We start from the raw sequence: 19,317 nt of genomic DNA on the forward strand, positions 1-19,317 counted from the left end.
ATTTTTCTTTCTTCAGTTGGGTTGGAAGTTATACATTCCTTTACTCTTGTGTTAGTGGTTATATTAGAGATTACAGCATGCATCTTTGACTACCAGTATTTAGTAAACATGAATTGATTTTTACCTTTTTACTGGACAATGCAAGGAACTTTTTTTTTTTTTTTTTTGTCTTTTGTCTTTTGTCCTTTTAGAGCCACACCTGCGGCATATGGAGGTTCCCAGGCTAGGGGTCTAATCCAAGCCATAGCTGCCAGCCTATGCCACAGCCACAGCAACGCCAGATCTGAGCCTCATCTTCAACCCACGCCACAGCTCACAGCAATGCCGGATCCTTAACGGACCAAGCAAGGCCAGGGATCGAACCCGCAACTTCATGGTTCCTAGTCAGATTCGTTTCTGCTGCGCCACGATGGGAACTCCGGAACCTTTTTTTCTAACATCTTTTTTTTTTTTTTTTTTGTCTTTTTTGCCATTTCTTGGGCCACTCCTGCGGCATATGGAGGTTCCCAGGCTAGGGGTCGAATCGGAGCTGTAGCCACCAGCCTACGCCAGAGACACAGCAACACGGGATCCGAGCCGCTCTGCGACCTACACCACAGCTCACGGCAACGCCGGATCCTTAACCCACTGAGCAAGGGCAGGGACCGAACCCGCAACCTCATGGTTCCTAGTCGGATTCGTTAACCACTGCGTCACGACGGGAACTCCTCTAACATCTTTTTATTCCCTCTTAACTTATATGCTCTTGTAGGCACGTGTTGTCATCATATCTGTTTATAAATCTCCCGAGACATCCTTATTGTTTAATACAGTCTCCAGGTATTTACATTTGCCTGCACATTTACCATTTTGTTGCTCTTCATTCTTCCTTGCATGTGAACCCTTTTACCAGGGCTATTTTTCCTTCTCTTTGAAGAGGACTGTTTTGAAGAGTACTGATTTTCTTTAATTCTAGTCTGCCAGTGACACATATTCTCAATTACCTTTTAAGATTTTATCTTCTTTGGTCTTCAGCATTTTAGTGTTGTGTGCCTGGGGATAATCTCCTTTTACCTATTTAAGGTTTTTTGGATCTGTGGTTTGGTGCTTTTTATCACAGTTACTAAATTCTCAGCTATTATTATGCCTCCTGCATAATCCTTTGTCTCTTTCCCTTCTGGAGCTCCAGTGACAAATATGTCAGCCTTTCCCTCTCTCTCCTCTGTATCTCTTACTCTCTCTTCTGTTAGCTTTCACCCTCTAGTCTCCCCATGCTTTTTATTTTTTTAATTTTTTTAACTTCATTTAACTTTTTTTGGCCATGCCTGCAGCATGTGGTGGTAGTTCCTGGACCAAGGATTGAACCCCTGCCATAGTACCTTCTGAGCTGCTGCCGTGACAATGCCGGATCCTTAACTGGCTGCTCCAACAGGGAATTCCTAGTTTCCCCATGCTTTATTCTAAACATTTTTCCTAGCTTTTTTCCTACTTTACCAATCTTCTCTTCAAGTTTACCAGATCTTTTATTGAACCACTCATTGAGCTTGTCATAGGTTTTTTTTTTTTTTTTCCCCAGGTCTAGCTGTTTTTTTGTTTAATTTTTATTGAAATACAGTTGATTTACAATGTTGTATTAGTTTCAGGCATACAAAAGTGATTCAGTTATATAAATATTCATTTTTAAAATTATTTTCCATGATAGGTTATTACAAGATATTAAATATAATTCCATATGCTACACAGTAGGTCCTTGTTGGTTATCTATTTTATATATTTTAATTCCGTACTCCTAATTTATCCCTTCCCCTTCCTTTCCCCTTTGGTAACCATAAGTTTGTTTTCTCTGTCTGTGAATCTCTTTCTGTGTTGTCAGTAAGTTCATTTGTATCATTTTTTTTAGAGTCCACACATAATTATAATTGTCTTTCTCTGTCTGACTTACTTCACTTAGTATGATTATCTCCAGGTCCATCGATATTGCTGCAAATGACATTATTTCATCCTTTTTTATGGCTGAGGAATATTCCATTGTGTATATATGCCACATCTTCTTTATCCAGTCCTTGTCAGTAGACATTTTGGTTGTTTCCATGTCTTGGGTATTGTGAATAGTGCTTCCGTGACATTGGGGTGCATGTATCTTTTTGAGTTATAATTTTCTCCAGATAGATGCCCAAGAGTGGGTTTGCAGAATCATATAGTAGTTCTATTTTTAGTCTTTTAAGGAACCTCCATACTGTTCTCCATAGTAGTTGCACCAATATACATTCCCACCAACAGTCTAGGAGAGTTCTCTTTTTCTCCACACCCTCTCCAGAATTTGTTATTTGTAGATTTTTTGATGATGACTGTTCTGGCTGGTGTGAGGTGTTTGTTGTTTGTTAGGTTATGTTTTAGTTTCTAGCTCTTCTAAAATGTCAGCCTAGTCAGTCTCATATTTAGCTTCACCCCAAGTGCGGTAATTTAAAATTTCTGTGAGCCTGATCTTAGTCTTGTTTTTGTTGATTCTTATTGCATGATGCCTGATCTTGTCTTATGCTTGGTTATCTCTGAGTATATTTTTGACATTGTACTTGGAAATTTGTTTTTTTATAAATAATTTGAAGACTAGGGTTATGTTTTTTTCATTAAGTGAGGACTTTTGTTAATTATCTGAGCATTCCAGCAATCTGGAATCACCTTAGTCCTATACCAGTGGTTGATATTTTCTGGGTCACCCATTTGACTCTAAGCTGGAGAGCAGTTTGCACAAAGACTCACTCTTCTAGTTTACTCTTCCTCCAGGGTTCAGTTCTTCATGGTTCCATGAAAAAGCATAGCTGTTTTCCAGGCCCCTCTGTTTGTGAGTTCTGGGGTAGGCAGAATAATAGCCCCCTAGAGATTCCCATGTCTTACCCCAACCTCAGGATATGTTGTGTTACATGAGGAGGGAACATTAAATTTTCAAATGGAATTAAAATGATTAATCAACTGTCCCTGAGGTGGGGACTTTGTCCCTAATTATCCTCCACTATTGAGGCCGGCTCCTCATAATCCCAGGGGGTCTTGGAAGTGAAAGAGCAGGCAGGTCAGTGAATATTGGATGGTGTGTAAGAAAGAGGGCCTCCAGCTGCTGACTTTGAAAATGGAAGCTGTGAGTGGAAGAATGGGAGTGGCCAGAGAAGCTGGATGAGGCAAGACAGTGGATTTTCTCCTATAGCTTCCAGAAGGAATGCAACCCTATGGACATCTTGGGTTTTTTTAGTTCAGTTAGGCCCCTTTCCAACTTTCTACCTGCAGACCTGGAAAATAGCACATTTGTTACAGCAGCAGAAGGAAACTGACTCAGGTCCTGCACTCAGCAGCCCCACTCACTTTTCTACTAGCTCTTTCAGAGACTGAAGACTCCCTGAAGGCAAGAGAGGCTCTAAGACCAATCTCAACTCTCCATACTTTTGTCATTTTTAGATCTTGGTTTGATTCTTCTTCACCTTCTTATTAAATCTCTGATTCCTGTGGGCAGGTGTTTTGAATATTTTTGTCATGGTCCATGCACGTGGGTTGGAAGAATTTCCAGACTCATAGCAGGGTGAAAAGAAAGAGTTTGTTGAGATAAGAGTTGCTGCTAGTGCAGTGGGATGACTTCCTGATGATCAGGGAGAGCCAACCTTCAGTGTGTGGTTATGTCTGTTTTTATAGTCCAGGGAGAGAGGAGAGGTCTTGTGATACACCTGCTGATTGGTTGGGGAAAGAGGGTCTTAGGATACACTTACTGATTGGTTGGAGCCGTATCAGGCCCTTATAGGGGCAAGGTGAGGAATGGGCCACATACCTTCCTAGTAGGGCCAGGAAGGAGTAGGCTAGGTTGCTCAAAGAGGGAGAGGTGGTATTACAGTGAGATAGATGGAGTGATGATAAGGGTCTGGTAATTCTTGGCCAGAGGCTTTGAGTTCTACCTCCTTGAAGAGGCCTCGAAGTACCACAATTTCGTCCAGTGTTTTTGTTTGCCCACAGGCAGACATTTGGTCCAAATTGCCTATCTTTAATGCTAGACATTTTGTCCCTTTTGAATCCCAGTGACTGAATTGGACTTCTGATTGTGCTTTAGAATTTCATGCTCCTGCTGCCATTGGGGGTCATTTCCCAGGTTAGTGCTATATTCTGATGGTATGACAATTCAACAGCCATTTTTGTGCCTTCAATAGGATTGGAAAGTGTGATCAGCCATATTGAAACCTTAAAAAATTCATTCAGCAAACTTTCAATAATAGTAACCGGGCTATTAGCCTGATAAATTCTGAGGTCTCTGTGCTGCTTTAAGTGACTCACTTCCTAGCCTTTTTTTTTTTTTTCACTTTTTTTAGGGCCGCACTCAAGGTATATGGAAGTTCCTAGGCTAGGGGTCGAATCGGAGCTACAGCTGTTGGCCAGTGCTACAGCCACAGCTGTGCAGGATCCCAGCAGCATCTGTGACCTACACCACACAGCTCATGGCAACACGGGATCCTTAACCCACTGAGTGAGGCCTGGGATCTAACCTGAAACCTCATGGTTCGTTTCTGCTGCACCACAACAGGAACTCTTCACTCCCTAGCCTTGACAACATCTTCAAAAACTGGTTTGGCATAGAAAGCTCTTGGCTTAAATATTTACTTGTAACTCTATTAATGTTCTTAGCGATATTGTTTGTATTTTGACTTGTAAATCTATTAATGTTATTAGCGATATTGTTTGTATTATTTGATATTGTTTTGCAAGATTATTGTTTCTGACATTACCAAATGTGTGACTATGCCTCCAACAAAAATAATGATGGCTAGGCTCCTTGAAGCAGCTGATCAAATGTATTGTTCTTTACCAGATCAATGATTGTACTAGTGTAACTCTAGATACGGGAAGATGCAACAAGAGAGAATATTTGCCTGGACCATAACAGACTAGTAAGACCTCTGAGGTCCAGAGACTTTTGGCTACTGTTAATAATGCCTGGTCTGGTGATAGCATGTTGAGTGGCCTATCAACAAAATCTTCATCAGACCTGGGAGTGAGGGCTTGAGACAGGTATTTTCAGGAGATTTTATGAGCCCAATTCTTGCATCTCCTTGTATCTAGAAAAGCATGAAAATCCTTCATGGTGATGTCTGCTCCTCATGACTAGCAGCACAACCTTCTATAAAATGTGTGCTTGGTTGCATGTACCTTCCCCTTCACCAAAATCATATGCATACTGACCTCCCCACTACCTTTTCAGAGCGGTGGTTCAGAACTATTTGAAATGCTCTCTCCCAGACAATGGTCCTCATTTTGCCCCAAATAAAATTTAACTCTCAACTTTTAGATTATGCATATTTTTAAGTTGATAAATCCTTAGCTAACCACTTCTTTTTTTATTGCCTCCATCCTGATTATCTGCTAGCACTAGCAGTATGACCCCCTCCTACATGGTCACCTTTGGGCACTGCCCTCAGGATCCACTTGGTTATAAATGCACTGGAGGCTCCAGTTCCCTTCAGGCCACCTTGTAAGAGAAGATGGCCTTTTCTTCAGCTAAGCTGTCTGCTCCATGATCTCCAAAGCCTGACAGGTTCACACCCTGCTGCTCTGTCTGTGCCCACACGTCACACCTACCTGTGGTGATGAAAGAGGGACAGGATCCCTGTGGTTGGAAGCAGACCTGTCACGTGGCAGAGCAGAGCAGATCAGCTCAGCAGTGCAGATCCAGATATGTTTTATGCAGTGGCACCATGTTGGATTAAGTACAGATTCTTTTAAGAGGGCTTTTTTAAAGAGCAGCCCTCATTTAGGTTTTGAAGTTGGTTTTCTATAAAAACAACTCGTATTGCTTAACTGTCTGAATGCACAGCCAGCCCTTAGATATTCTTAACACATTTGATAAAAGAAAGAGCGGGGCTCTGCTGGCAATCACAGCCCACAAAGGCAATATGGGGCATTTGTAGCCAAGAGGGAAAAAAGCCTTTTGATTTTGAGAATCCAGGCTCAAACCCAGTACTCTGAGCCTTTGCATTTTACCACCCTCTAAACTAAAGCTTTGAGGCTTTTTGACTGTGAACCAGCAAAGGATGAAAAGGCAGGGAAGGAAGGGAGGGCTGGCTCCTGCGTTTTCAAGCCAGATTTAACAAATGAAAGGCTGCTTTCTACCTTTATACAAAGGGAAGTCCATTTGATCTCTAGAGGCCAGACTTAAGGAAGGAAAATTTGCAATTAGAATAAGAAGTCTGCAGTAGGACACCCCTAGACCAGGTCTCTACCATCTGTCCAAGGTACTGGAAGCCTCCTGTGAAGCCCACAGAGGCCCGCTGCCTGCCTATCTCCTGGTCCCCATCAGCTTTGTTTCCCTGGAGATGATGATGGAATCAGGAGTGGGTGTGGCTCAGAAAACCCTCACGTGCTGTGCTGCCTGCCATCTAGAGCTCTGTCCTGGGCTGCTGTGCCAGCTTCCTTATGCACGTATACATTTAGGGCATGTCAAATGATACAGGCACACTACATTAATTGTAGACTAATGACAGGTGTTTCATGATTATTTCTAGTCTATTTGTGTCTCTGTCGGGGATTAAACTCCCAGTGTTACACTAAGTCTGAAACTGATCAGAGAAAAGATTCTTTGGTTTAAGGTTCCTGATATATTTGCTGTCACCTGACTCCAGTACCAGAATACTTTTGGTTCATGTAGGTTTTTATTTAATAAAAACTGACTGAGCACCTACTGTGTGGCAGGGGATGCTGTGCTAGACCAGACACTTGCCCATTTCAGGTTAATGGATTTGTTGACTGAAAAATATGCACAACCTAAAAATTGGCTGATACTTTTTATTTGCTGAACAAAACTGAGGACTTCAAGCCTGGGAGGCAGCAGCTCAAGTAATGCTGAGAAAACTGCTCCTGGGAGGCCAGGAGGCAGTCAGGATATATAGGAGTTTTTGCAGCAAAGGGCAGGTAGTCTGAACAAAAGATTACTGTTAATAAAAGAAAACCAGATATCTCAAATTGGGAATTTAGCACTTTTTTGTGTTTGGGGAGATGCAAGGATCTAGGCTTACTGAAAGCATTCCTTTGATATGCACCTCAGCTGTCTGGGGACAGCATCCTGTGTTTTCACATCCTGAGGGCTCACCATTGGGAGTGGCTGCAGTCTGATGGCTGCTAGATGACAGGTGTTCTTTGTTTCCTTCCTGAATTTCTCAGGGCTCACCAGCTCACCCTTGGAGGTGGCTATACTCACTGATGACTTTGACATCCTTTGTTTACTGATATGGCAGACAATATTTTGTTTCTCAGGTTGAAAATACTGATTTGGCAATAGAGTCTTTGTTGTCACTAAGTAAGTTCACTCATTCTTCATTCATTCTCTCTCTCCCTTTTGTGAATGCCCACAGCTTGGACAGGCATGTAGTAAATATAGTTTAGATTGAAACTGGAAAACAATGGTTGGAGTAGTTATTCTATTAGTTTGGGCTATATGCTTTGCCAAACTTAATGCAGATGTTGTTCACCTTTTGTCAATAAATAAGCAGCTAGATTCGAGGCTAAAAGAAATCATTTCATATTGCCATCAAGTGAAATGCACTAGTTTTGTTTTTGTTTTTGTTTTTTTGGCCATACCCTTGGCCTGTGGAAGTTCCCTGGCCATTGATTGAACCCCTTCCACAGCTGTGACCTACACCACAGCTGTGGCAACACCTGTGCTTAACCCGCTGTGCTATAAGGGGAACTCCTGCACTCATTTGTAAAAGGGGCTGTGCTTTCTGGAACACAGTGAGGCCCTACCAGCCCCCCTGGCAGCCCCATCTGCCTTTGTATCAGGTGAGGGGTGTCCAGTAAGCAAGGGATCTCGGTCTCCAAGCTCGGGCCTCAAGGAAACAGAGCTCCTATTCTCAGAGAACCAGAGGATAGTGAAGGAGAAATGTGGGGGAGGGCAGGTGTGCAAGCTCAGAGCAGCAGGATCTGCCTGCCCCACCTAGAGCAGAGGGCTGTCACATTCTGAAGCTCAGGCAGCAGTTAACTGGGTGGAATCAGGAGGGCGGGCAAAGGAAGCCATGTGGAAAAGTGTAAGCCTCTCCAGGGCACCTGAGTGCAGGAACAGGTGTTCATTGGGGGCAGGGCAGCCGACAAGGTCAGCTTGCCCCCTCCCCCTTCCCGCCCCCGGGGCAGAGCCTGACTGCTGTGTGGAGGTGCAGAGTTCATCCCTTACGGCAGCAGCTGATGTCCAGTGATCAGCCTTCAAAGGCTACGGTGGGGCAATGGTGCTGAGGCTGGAGGTTGTTGGGAAGCCCAAGTCCCTTGTGTGCGAGAGCATTGTGACAACCATGGACACAAAGGGCATCTGCAGGAATATAGGATTGGTAACAGAATCTTCCTGATGAATCAAGTGTTTACTCAATGACTGGTCTGGGCACTGCTCAGTTAAACAGGGCGCTCCCCTGGGTGGTTGAACCGGGGACACCTCTCCTGCACAGCTGGCTATTCTACCTGAGGAAGTGCCAAGCAACAGGAGGAAATGGATGCTTGGCATCTGTAGAGGAAAGAGGGGAAGGACCACCCTTTGGGGTGACTTAGTTACAAGCTTCTCAGCTGTTGCAGTTTCTAGAGAAATGCAGGTTCAAGGACAGGGCCCAGGGCACTTCCCTGTGTCATTGCACTGCCTCTCCCTTTTCACCTAATCGCTTTGTCCGGAGAAATTTGAGCAATGTTTGGAGAATCACAGCAGAAACCATGCATATTTTGTTACCATTAAGGTGCTTGTTTGTATGCGGGGGCTCTGCAGTGAGTGATGTCAGCTGCGCTTGGCCAGGGACGCTGCCTATGCTGTGGCCAAGCTGCAAAGAGCGGGCAGCTTGGCTTAGGGCCCATGGGTGTGACAGCACTATGGCAGGTCATGCTGCCTCTGCAGCACCTCGCAGTACCCTGGCCATCACAGCTGAGGTGGGCGGGTGGTTGGAATGACCTCAGCATGCATGGAATAGTGAATTCACAGAGTTCCAGTGACCTCCGAGAGCCAAGTCTAAGTGCCAAGAGGCCCACATTTCTTTTTTTTCATATTCTTTTCCATTATGGTTTATCCCAGGATATTGCATATAGTTCCCTGTGGTATAGGACCTTGTTGTTTGTCCATCCTATATATGATAGTTTGCATCAACTAATCCCAAACCCCCAATCCTTCCCTCCCACCCCCTCTCCCTCTATCTTGGCAACCACAAGTCTGTTCTCTGTGAATCTGTTTCTGTTTTGTAGATAAATTCATTCGTTCCATATTTTAGATTCCACATATAAGCGGTATCATAATTATATTTGTCTTTCTTTGTCTAACTTATTTGCTTAATATAATCAGAATCTTGCTGCAAATGGCAGTATTTCATTCTTTTTTGTGGCTGAGTAATATTCTGTTGTTACCTCTATATCCATTCATCTGTTGATGGACATTTAGTTTGTTTCCATGCCTTGGCTGTTCTAAATGGTGTTCCTATGAACACAGGGGTGTTTGTATCTTTTTGAATTAGAGTTTTGTTTGGATATATGTCCAGGAGTGGGATTGTAGGATCATATGATATTCTATTTTTAGTTTTTTAAGGAACCTCCACATTGTTCTCTTAGTGGCTGAACCAATTTACATCCCTAACAGCAGTGCATTAGGGTTCCCTATTCTCCACACCATCTCCAGCATCTATCTTCTGCAGATGGAAGAAGCCCACAGTTTCTTAACTCAGAAGAACTAGAGTAAATCCCAGGCCTCCTGACTTTTCACTCCAGTTTTCCAGCTTTACATCCCCAGCATTGCTGAAGATGGGAAGGGGGTATATCTCATTGATGCATGTTTTTGAAAAGATGAAAACTTTAAGACTTGTTTAAGTTTCTTTGAGAATTTCTGTAGAATTGATTGGCTTATTATACAGAGCATCGTCTTTTCTTGTTAACAAGAGATAGTCTTGGCGAAGCGGGGACAGCAGCTGAGCTGGATGTCTGAGAAGCCAAGGAGCCTCCCTTAGTTACTCCAAGGTCTCTTGACCTTGCATGACCTTGGGTGTAGTCCTTAATCACCCACATTAGAGGTCCTAAGGAAACTGACCTCCTAGTGGTGCTATTGAGCTGTTCAAACATCGTAGTTGTGATTGATGGTGATGATACAGATGGTGGGGTACAGAGGTGCCCTTGGGTTCCTTAAGCATGATGCTGTCTGTATTTGCTCCGAAATCCCTGATTTCCGAGCTGGGTTCTACTTGATGATTAACCTGTTTCTTCACCATCAATTCTCAATGTTTGTTTATATTTTTCTTTTAAAAATTTTTTTGATGGTAACATATGCATACGACCGAAATGTACCATTTCAACCATTTTTAAATGTACAGCTCTGTGAAAATAAGTACATCCCCACTCTTTAACAATGGTCACCACCATCCATCTCCAGAAATTTTTCATGTTACCCAACTGTATCTGCTTGTTTCCTTCCTTCCTTCCTCCCTCTCTTTCTTTTCTTTTGTCTTTTTTTTTTAAACACAGTCCCACCTGCAGCATATGGAAAGTTCCTGGGGTAGGGGTTGAAATGGAGTGGCAGCTGCAGGGATGGCAGCACTGGATCTGAGCCACACCTGCCACCTGTGCCACAACTTGCACAGCAATACCAGATCCTTAACCCACTGATGGAGGCCAGGGATAAAACCTATACCCTCATGGACACTATGTTGGGTTCTTCACCTGCTGAGCTACAGTGGAAATTCCTGCTTTTTAAAAAATGGAATTAGTGTACTTGAGATGGAAATGTAGACTAGACCCTCTGTTCGTGCCCTGGGGCTGAGTTGACAGAAGTTTGGATGACCTTGAAACCAGTTGAGTATGAAGCAGACAGGTAGATGATTGCATGCAGGGATAAATAAATTTTTTTTTGTCTTTTTGTCTTTTTTTTTTAGGGCCACACCTGGGGCATATGGAGGTTCCCAGGCTAGGGGTCTAGTCGGAGCTGTTGCAGCCGGCATACACTACAGCCACAGCAGTGCCAGATCCAAGCCATGTCTGCAACCTATACCACAGCTTCCGGCAACGCTGGATCCTTAACCCACTGAGCGAGGCCAGGAATTGAACCCGCAACCTCATGGTTCCTAGTCCAATTTGTTTCTGCTGCGCCAAGATGGGAACTCCATAAATAAATTTCTTAAATGGAGATATTATGATATGGCCAATTAAGTTGGAAACAATCAACCTAAGCAGAATTTTCCCATCCAAAAGTTGGGCTCCAGATGTGAAACCCTTTTAAAATGGGAATCTTAAAGGTGGTTTCTGTATTAGTTTTTTAGGGCTACCCTATCAGAATACCACAGATGGAGTGGCCCACACAACAAATGTATTTTCTTGAAGTGCTAGAGGCTGCAGTGTCCAAGATCAAGGTGTTCACAGGGTTGATTTCTTTTTTTTTTTTTTTTTCTTTTTGGGGCTGCACCTGCAGCATATGGAAGTTCGCAGACTAGGGGTCAAATCCGAGCTGCAGCTGCTGGCCTACCCCACAGCCACAGCAATGCCAGATCCAAGCCACACTTGTGACCTACGTTGCCGCTTGTGGCAATGCTGGATCCTTAACCCACTGAGTGAGGCCAGGGATCGAACCCACATCCTCATGGATACTAGTCAGGTTCTTAACCCCCTGAGCCACAATGAGAACTCCAGGGTTACTTTCCTTGAGCCCCTCTCCTTGGCTTGCAGACCAAAGAGTGTCTCCTCCCTTTTTCTTTCCACGGTCTTCCTTCAGTGTGTCTGTGTCCAAATTCCCACTTTTTATAAAGTATGCCAGACATATTGTATTAGGGCTCATGATGATCCCATTTTTAAATTAGTTATCTTTTCAGAGACTCTGTGTCTGAATATGATTTTACATTCTGAGGTCCTGGAGGTAAGGCTTCAACCAGTGACTTCTGCGAGTGGGGGTGAGGGGACACAGTTCAACCATAACAGTCTCTAAAGAGCCCTCCAGTTCTAAAAATCCTTCCCAATTCCAGACAAGGTAGATGAAGCCAGACATCCCGTGCCCTGGACATGCACATTCCCCAGGCGCATGGTTATTGGTAGAACATTCTGAATGCAGCTCTGACACCCCGGAGACAGAATGTTCTACTGTTTCTGAGCCATGCACGTTACATTTTTCTTAGAGAGAAAGAATAATAAACAGAGACAGAATATTTTAAGTCTGCCCTCCCAGTCTGCCAAGAATAACCCTGGTCTGCCATGAACCTCACTCCCTTCATGGCCATCCTGGACCCTGTATCTGCAGATGTCTGCTCTGGAAAAGGCAACCAACTGGCTCTAAGATAATCCACAAGCCTTTCCCCTAAACACAGGGCTCCTTGAAACATAGCCTTACCCTGAAGCAGAGCCAGAGGCCATTTCAGTCCAAGGGTAGAGGGCCAATGGTTAATTGAACTTCAAGAAGAGCCTTTTAAAACTTTTCATTCCAGCTGTTGAATTGAGCTACTACTATGTAATGGGTTCTTTTCATGTACAGGGCACACTGGAAAATAGTCAGGACTGATTTGGGAGTCATGACCTTTCAGCCCTATTCTGTGCTGGGAAGGGCATGGTCGTGCTAAGTGGTAGTTACCAGGGAGGCTGCCAATGAGGTTTATGCCACTCCTCAGATTTTTAACCACTAGCATTTGCGTGTGTACGTGTGTGTGTGTGTGTGTGTGTGTGTGATGATATGATTGTGTGAGCAAAGACAGTTCCCTTTGTTACAATGTTATGACGCTTGATGGAGAAAAGACAATGGCCGGCCTCATCAAAGTGAGCTGATTTTTAAAAAGCCACAAATCATGCTCAGTTATTTATATGAAAGCTGTCCTCCCCATATTGCTCTCCTCTCCCGTATCCTACTCCCCTTCCCTACTCCTCACCTCTCCAGGAGAGATAGGCCCTCCTTCATCTCTCAATGTCAAATGCCAAGTGGAAGAAAGGCTTTCTTTTCAAGTGGTGAGCTGTTGTTTTTTTCATCAGGCAGAATAATAAATCGTTGGCTTGCACATTAGTTATTTTATTTAAATGTTTTCCACCAAGTGTCTGTGAAGAATTTTTAGCACACATTGAAGAAATGATATTTTTATTCTAAGTTCATATTTTCTTTCTTTCTTTTTTTTTCTTTTTATGGCCACACATGTGGTGTATGGAAGTTCCTAGGCTAGGGGTCAAATTGGAGCTGCAGCTGCCAGCCTACGCCACAGCTATTGCAACACCCCGGATCCAGGTCACATCCTCGACCTCTGCCACAGGGCTCCTTGAAACATAGCCTTATCCTGAACTTATGACAACAACAGATCTCCTACTGAGCCAGGTCAGGGATCAAACCTGCATTCTCACAGAGACAACATCAGGTCCTTAGTCTCCTAGGCTACAATGGGAACTCCCATTCTAAGTTCCTGTTTTCCAGATGGAATCTGTGTCTCTGAATCTGTAGAGAAAGTTGGAAGGTGCTGGTCTGTCTTAAGAAACTCACTCATCCCTTCCTGCCTCCAGTGGCTTCCTTTGCTCTCATCTCATATGCACTTAATTTGCATTAGAGCTACAGTCATTTGGGCTCACTTACAGCTGTCACTCATTGAAAAACAAACATGCAGGGGCCAGGCACCGTGTGTGTGTGTGTGTGTGTGTGTGTGTGTGTGTGTGTGTGTGTGTGTGTGTGTGTGTGACTGACTCTGCACAAGCTATAACGCAGAGTCCTTCATGAAATGTCCCTGCTGTGGGTGTAAGACAGAGAAGCAGTCACCTTTTAGATGGACAGGCCAAGCCCAGCCCTCTCTAATGTCTACATGCTATTATTTTAGGTCTCCGAATTCAATCCTTTGACGTTCACCAGTGTAATCGAGTGTGAGAAGCCCAATGACGACCTGACTAGGTTTCGTGGGTGCATGTGAGTATCAGACTCTGCCTGTGCTTGCCCTTCTCTTTGTCAGACAACATATATGTATGTAGTCGGCCCTTGAACAATGAGCGGCTTTCTGTGTGAGTTCTAGCCTTCTGCTTTGCTGATGCGTGCAGCATCATTGCCCGTGCCCAGTCCAAGATAGGCTTCCACTCATGCTGGGGTGGGGGAGGCAGTGAATGAAAATTGTTGAACAGTGAAGGGGGAGTGATGGCCCATCACCTGCTGTAATTGCTGATTCTTGCCTCAGGATGGACCAGAACTTTGAAGTGTTAGATTACCTCTTAAAGGAACTACCTAAAGGAGGGTAAGACTTGTAAGAAAAGTGCTAAAATGTAATCTGTAAAAGCTGGGGGAAGATACTCCACCGTCTGTTTCAAACTGGCCTGCTGTGGATTTCCCAGACCCAGCAGCTTCATGCACAGGTCATGGACCTCAGCATCTCCCCAGATCCCCAGGGCCACATGGGCAGAACAGAGCAGATGCCAGGTTTATACAGACCGTGAAATGATGACTGTAAGGCGGTGGGAGCAGCCTCTAGGGTCATGCTTGCTAATGGGGTAATTTTTTTGGTGCCACCTTCCCCAAAGGAACAAGCTAGACCCCCTTCTCCAGGCTGTACCCTGGCTGCATTCCCCTGGTCTGTGGAGCTCTCTGAAGCCCTGTGTTCAGCCCACATCTCACACCCTCATTGCCTGCCCCAGACTTGGATTAGCCCTGGAGGGGATTCAGCCCTAAGTCAGCTGTGCTCAGGGCTTCCCTCAGGAGCCAAGGCTGTGTTCAACAAGGGTATCAAACATTCCCGGTTTAGTGCTGAAGCTGGCAGACTCTGGAGCCCACACTTTCCAGCAAGATAGTTCAGCAAACTCCTCAACTTGACTCCTCTTCTGCTGGGGAGAATCCAGGAGCCCCTTGTGTCATGGGTACAAAGCTTTGTCACTTTAATCCACGGAAAGCTTTTGGAAGGAGGCATGCTTAGTACATATGGGCCACTATATGGTCATTGCTGCTGTCATTAACATTTCTGTGACCATGTTGCTATATAGTAATACGGTATTTTTATAGTAGTATAGAGCAGGGAGAGAGAAGAGGCAGAACAGAGGCCAAGGAGAGATTTCAGATGTTCCCTGGGGAGGGAGAGCCAGTGGAAGAGGAGGCTGGGAGGATGGTTTGTCTCGAGTGTATGGATCAGGAGGGGCTATAGGTGGAGGGAAGATGGGGTTTGCGGTTTCCTGAATTTGAGGAGTTGGCAAGTGCATCTGGTGGAGCAACCCAGCTGGCCGAAAAAAATATATATGTGTTAGAAATTCAGTCGAGTAGAAGCTAAAGATAGAGGCTTGGTGACCCTCTTTCTAGACGGCATGTTTGAAGACGGGGGAGACACCAGGCCAACATGGGACAGAGGATTTGGGAAAAGAGGAAAGGAATGAAGACAAAGCCATCCCAACAGTCAGGAGCAGGAGGCTTTGGCTTGGATGGGATGCCGTTCTAAGGTCAGTGCCCAGTGGAGGGGGCACAGATGGACATTTAGGAAGGCAGTCTGCCATGGACCTGGCATTGAGATGGTATGTAACCACATCAGCTAGACTCCAAAACGGGAATATTTTCATTTTACTTTTAGCACCTTTTTTTTTTTTTTTTTTTTGGCCATGTCCAAGGCATGCGGAAGTTCCCTGGGCCAAGGATTGAATCTGTGCCATGGCAGTGACAATGCCAGATCCCTAACCCATTGAGCCACCAGGGAACTCCTACCCTAACACCTTTAACTGATATTTACATCTTGAGAAAATCTAACATCGGCACAAAACACAGTCAGGTGATTTCTGCACTTACATAAAGAAACAGAAACCTGAACAGCTATTGTTTTAAAGAAAACTACACTTGGGACTCAGCAGAGGAAGCAGTTCTCTCCTTTCCATGCTCCCTACTTGTGTCAGTTGTACCCTCCAAACCAGATCGGATGCTCAGATTCCAGTGTGTGGGGGCGCTACTAGCCAAGGGTCCATTTCCGAGGAAGGGGATAGGGCTTAGGGCAGCCACAAGGCTTAGGAGCAGCTGAGCTGTTGTCACCGTGAGGCCCAGTGGTCCAGGGGGAGGAGTGGTCCCTGGGGACTCATGTTGAGGCTGCCTGGGAAGGCTCATTGCCCTGGACAAGGGACACAGCTGGCTCGGCACTCTCCCCAGGAGGAGCCAAGAGGCATGCCTCAATCCTTGCTCGCCTCTGTCCACTTCTCTCATGTCCTTCTGACACCCCTATGGACAGGACCCACCCGGAAGCTGAGGGGCAGGCAGCCTCAGCATTTGCCAGGGATTGAGGTAGGTGTGGGTTGCATAATATTAGAAGTAAGGAGCCCATCTCTACAAATGGAGACAGGGAAGCAGAAAAGAATAACACAGAGTCTCCTGGCTATGGGGCTGGTAGAGAACTTAGCATCAGCAAGTTCCTGAGAGCTATAAAATGTGAGCCCAGGGTAGCAGGCCACACTCCCTCAGGCAAAGGCAAGCTCAGTCTGCTCTGGGCCAACAGACAGTATGGGTGGCAGACATGCAGTATGGATGGCTGGGGCCCCAAACCCGTGCAGGCAGGGCCATCCTGGGGCACAGAGTGGCCATGTGTACCAAGAGGAATTAACCTGCACCCTGAGACATCGCTTGGTGCCTGGGTGAGAAAGGGATGGAGGGATCAAAGCTGGTGACATTCAGGTCATGAGAGCTGTGTTATAATCTCCAGCAGAGATAACTGGAAGCCTGAATCAGGGCACTGATGCACAGATAATGGGAGAAGGAGGGGGATTAGAGAAATAGCCATGAGGGGGTACAAAATCGAGGACTGATGTCTGAGTGGATATAAAAGTGAGGAAGCGGGTGGAGAAGGGCACCAAGGCTGCTGGTCCCAGTGACCAGTCAACAGTGGAGCTTCTTTGAGCAACAGTAGAGCAGAGATGAGCCCCAGGCCTGGGCGCTGGAGGGATGTGACCAGGGCAGGGGCTGGCTGCAGGCTGCTGCTGTCCAAGGTCCCCAGCCTTTTGTACCATAGCCATGGCGGTGGGGGAGACCAGGCAGCTCATGCTCCTTGCACCTCTGTGTCTGGACTGATGGATGGTGACCCCACTGCAGGCCCTGTGAGCTCCTCCCCTGCTGGGACTCAGATGGACAAGCACTGACATGTAAGCCCAGTACCAAGAGCACAGACTGTCAGGAGATACAGCCTCTCCAGAGAAAGAAGAGCCAGGCAGGATATCTGTGAGCTGAGCCCTGCCACTTTCCAAGGAACCTGCACAGGGCATGTCCTGGGTCACTTTTGTCAGTTTTGATTTCGAAGAGATTGGTTGGATGAGTCAGGTGGCTTGGGGACCTGAACTGGAGAAGCTCTTCTCACTGGCTCAAATTAGATGTTAAAGGATGTATCCATTTGTTCAGGCTGACACAGACCTGGCAGCTTAAATAATAGAAATATATTGTCTCGTGGTTCTGGAGGCTGGAAGTCTGAAATCAAGGTGTCAGCGGGACTGGTGTCTCCTGAGGCCCCTCTCCTTGGCTTGAGGATGGCCACTTACTCCCTATGTCTTCACATTGTCTTAACTTCTATGCCTGTCTGTCTTTGTGTCCAAATCTCTTCTTAAAGAGACAGCAGTTGGATGGGGTTAGGGCCCATCCATGTGACCTCATTTTAACTTAACTCTCTCTTTAAAAACCTAACTCTAGGAGTTCCCATCGTGGCTCAGTGGTTAATGAACCCAACTAATATCCATGAAGATGCAGGTTCGATCTCTGTCCTCGCTCAGTGGGTTAAGGATCCGGCATTGCCGTGAGCTGTGGTGTGGGTCGCAGATGCGGCTTGGATCCCACATTGCTGTGGCTATGGCATAGGCCAGCAGCTGTAGCTCCAATTCAACTCCTAGTCTGGGAACCTCCATACGCCGTGGGTGTGGCCCTAAAAAGATAAAAGACAAAAAAAAACCAACAACGAAACAACCCTAACTCCAAAGGCAGTCATATTCTGAGATCCTAGGGTTAGGACATAAAAATATGAGTTCCAGAGAGACACATGTCAACCCATAAGAAGGAGGGAGGTGCTGAGGGCAGTGTGATGGGCTTGCATTCTCGTGCATGTCTTCCTGGAGTTGAGCTTTGTGCCTGCAGGGCCCTGGGCTTGTTGGCCCTTGGCAGGGCCTTTCCCCCTCAGGAGACCAAGGCAGAACTTGAGCTGCCAAGCACCACTCTCCAGCCTTCCTCCCCTTCTGATGCAAGGCCACTCATGAGAGCACAGCCCCCATCTCAGGGTGTCTGCGGCTAGGGGTCCAAGCTGATGCATCTGCTGTGATCAGCTCTGGTCTGGCCTGATCTGATTAGAAAGCACAATCATTGCTAAAAGGTATAGGTCACATGAAAGGAAGCTTAATGAGATGCATTTTTCTTGTTTCTGCTGAGTTCATCTCTTGTTGCGAGTAAGCATGTCTGGAACTTTGGTTTAGAGGCTTCGCTCTCTATTGCTGTCTTGAGAGATGGTTTCCGTGCCTGGCTGTTGCCGAGAGAACCACGGCCATGGCATCCTCTGACTCCAGTGGCGGCAGCTGGATCCTGTGCGTAATGTCTTACCCACACGGGCCTCTTGATGCTTTAGCTGGCACTGAGGTTTCCAGACTTGAATCTCTTTTTCAAGCAAAATTTGACACTGTTCTGCAGTTGCTAAGAGAGGATGGGGTCCTCGCCCCTCCTCCTGCATGCTCCATTGCAAGAATTCTGCAGAAGTGCCAGCGGTGTGTTGGTCAATGACAGGCTTGTAGGAAATGCGTCATCCCCCCAATCCCCCACATGTGTTTTGGCTTTATCTTTATCATTTAGCGTCTTTTCTTAGCCATGAAATACAATGATTTTCCTGGTTGTGAGGAACACAGGTTATGTCTGAGGTTGACAGGTAGCCCTAACCCTCATGACGGTGACCAGGGTCCAGATGTGGCAGGAAGTGCTATTTTCCTGGAATCCTTGCGGGCTTCTTCTGACCCTGTACCCCTCCACACCCACTCTGCTCCCTGGTCAGGGGGCACCATGCCAGGAGCTGGTGGGAGGGGTGACACATTCAGGAGTCCTTGGTGAGCTTCAAGAATGGCAGAGGAGTTTGGGTTGTAGGCGTGTGTGGGAGAGCTGTCCACCTGGGGTGAGAAGGTGGCTTCTTGGAAGGCAGTAGCTCTGCCTGAAATAGGTTAGGCCTGGATCCTGCTCTAGTTCTGACAGCTTCCAGGGCTCCCCCTTGTGACCCACTAGTCAAGCTCCTGAGACCTCATCTGCCCTACTGTGGCCCTAGCATGGGACAGTCCTGGCTAACAGGGATGAGGGTGTGACCATCATGAGTGAGTCAAGAAAAAGAATTTGAAAACCACTGCAACATGGGATTGCTCTGGATCTAAATAACAGTGAAACTCAGTTTTATATATTGTGAATAT

The 19,317-nt window shown here is 45.9% G+C and overlaps 1 protein-coding gene across 4 annotated transcripts in view; it reads left to right on the top strand.

Annotated features, from left to right (window-relative positions):
• Positions 1-19,317, top strand: part of ATP10A (ATPase phospholipid transporting 10A (putative)) — a 173,791-nt gene that overhangs the window by 109,135 nt on the left and 45,339 nt on the right. For all 4 annotated transcript variants that reach the window (XR_014815399.1, XM_021098662.2, XM_084976308.1 and 1 more), the window contains exon 3: positions 13,776-13,861. Coding sequence is in view for 3 of the 4 variants with exons in the window: in XM_021098662.2 (XP_020954321.2) it covers positions 13,776-13,861 (86 nt within the window). In the remaining variant the exon portion in view is untranslated. The remainder of the gene's footprint in view (positions 1-13,775; positions 13,862-19,317) is intronic.

This window comes from Sus scrofa, chromosome 1 (assembly GCF_054392235.1).
Source record: "Sus scrofa isolate SSC_HxYL_T2T_F1_AM1 chromosome 1, Sscrofa_HxYL_maternal_Yorkshire_Landrace_v2.0, whole genome shotgun sequence".
NCBI lineage: Eukaryota > Metazoa > Chordata > Mammalia > Artiodactyla > Suidae > Sus > Sus scrofa.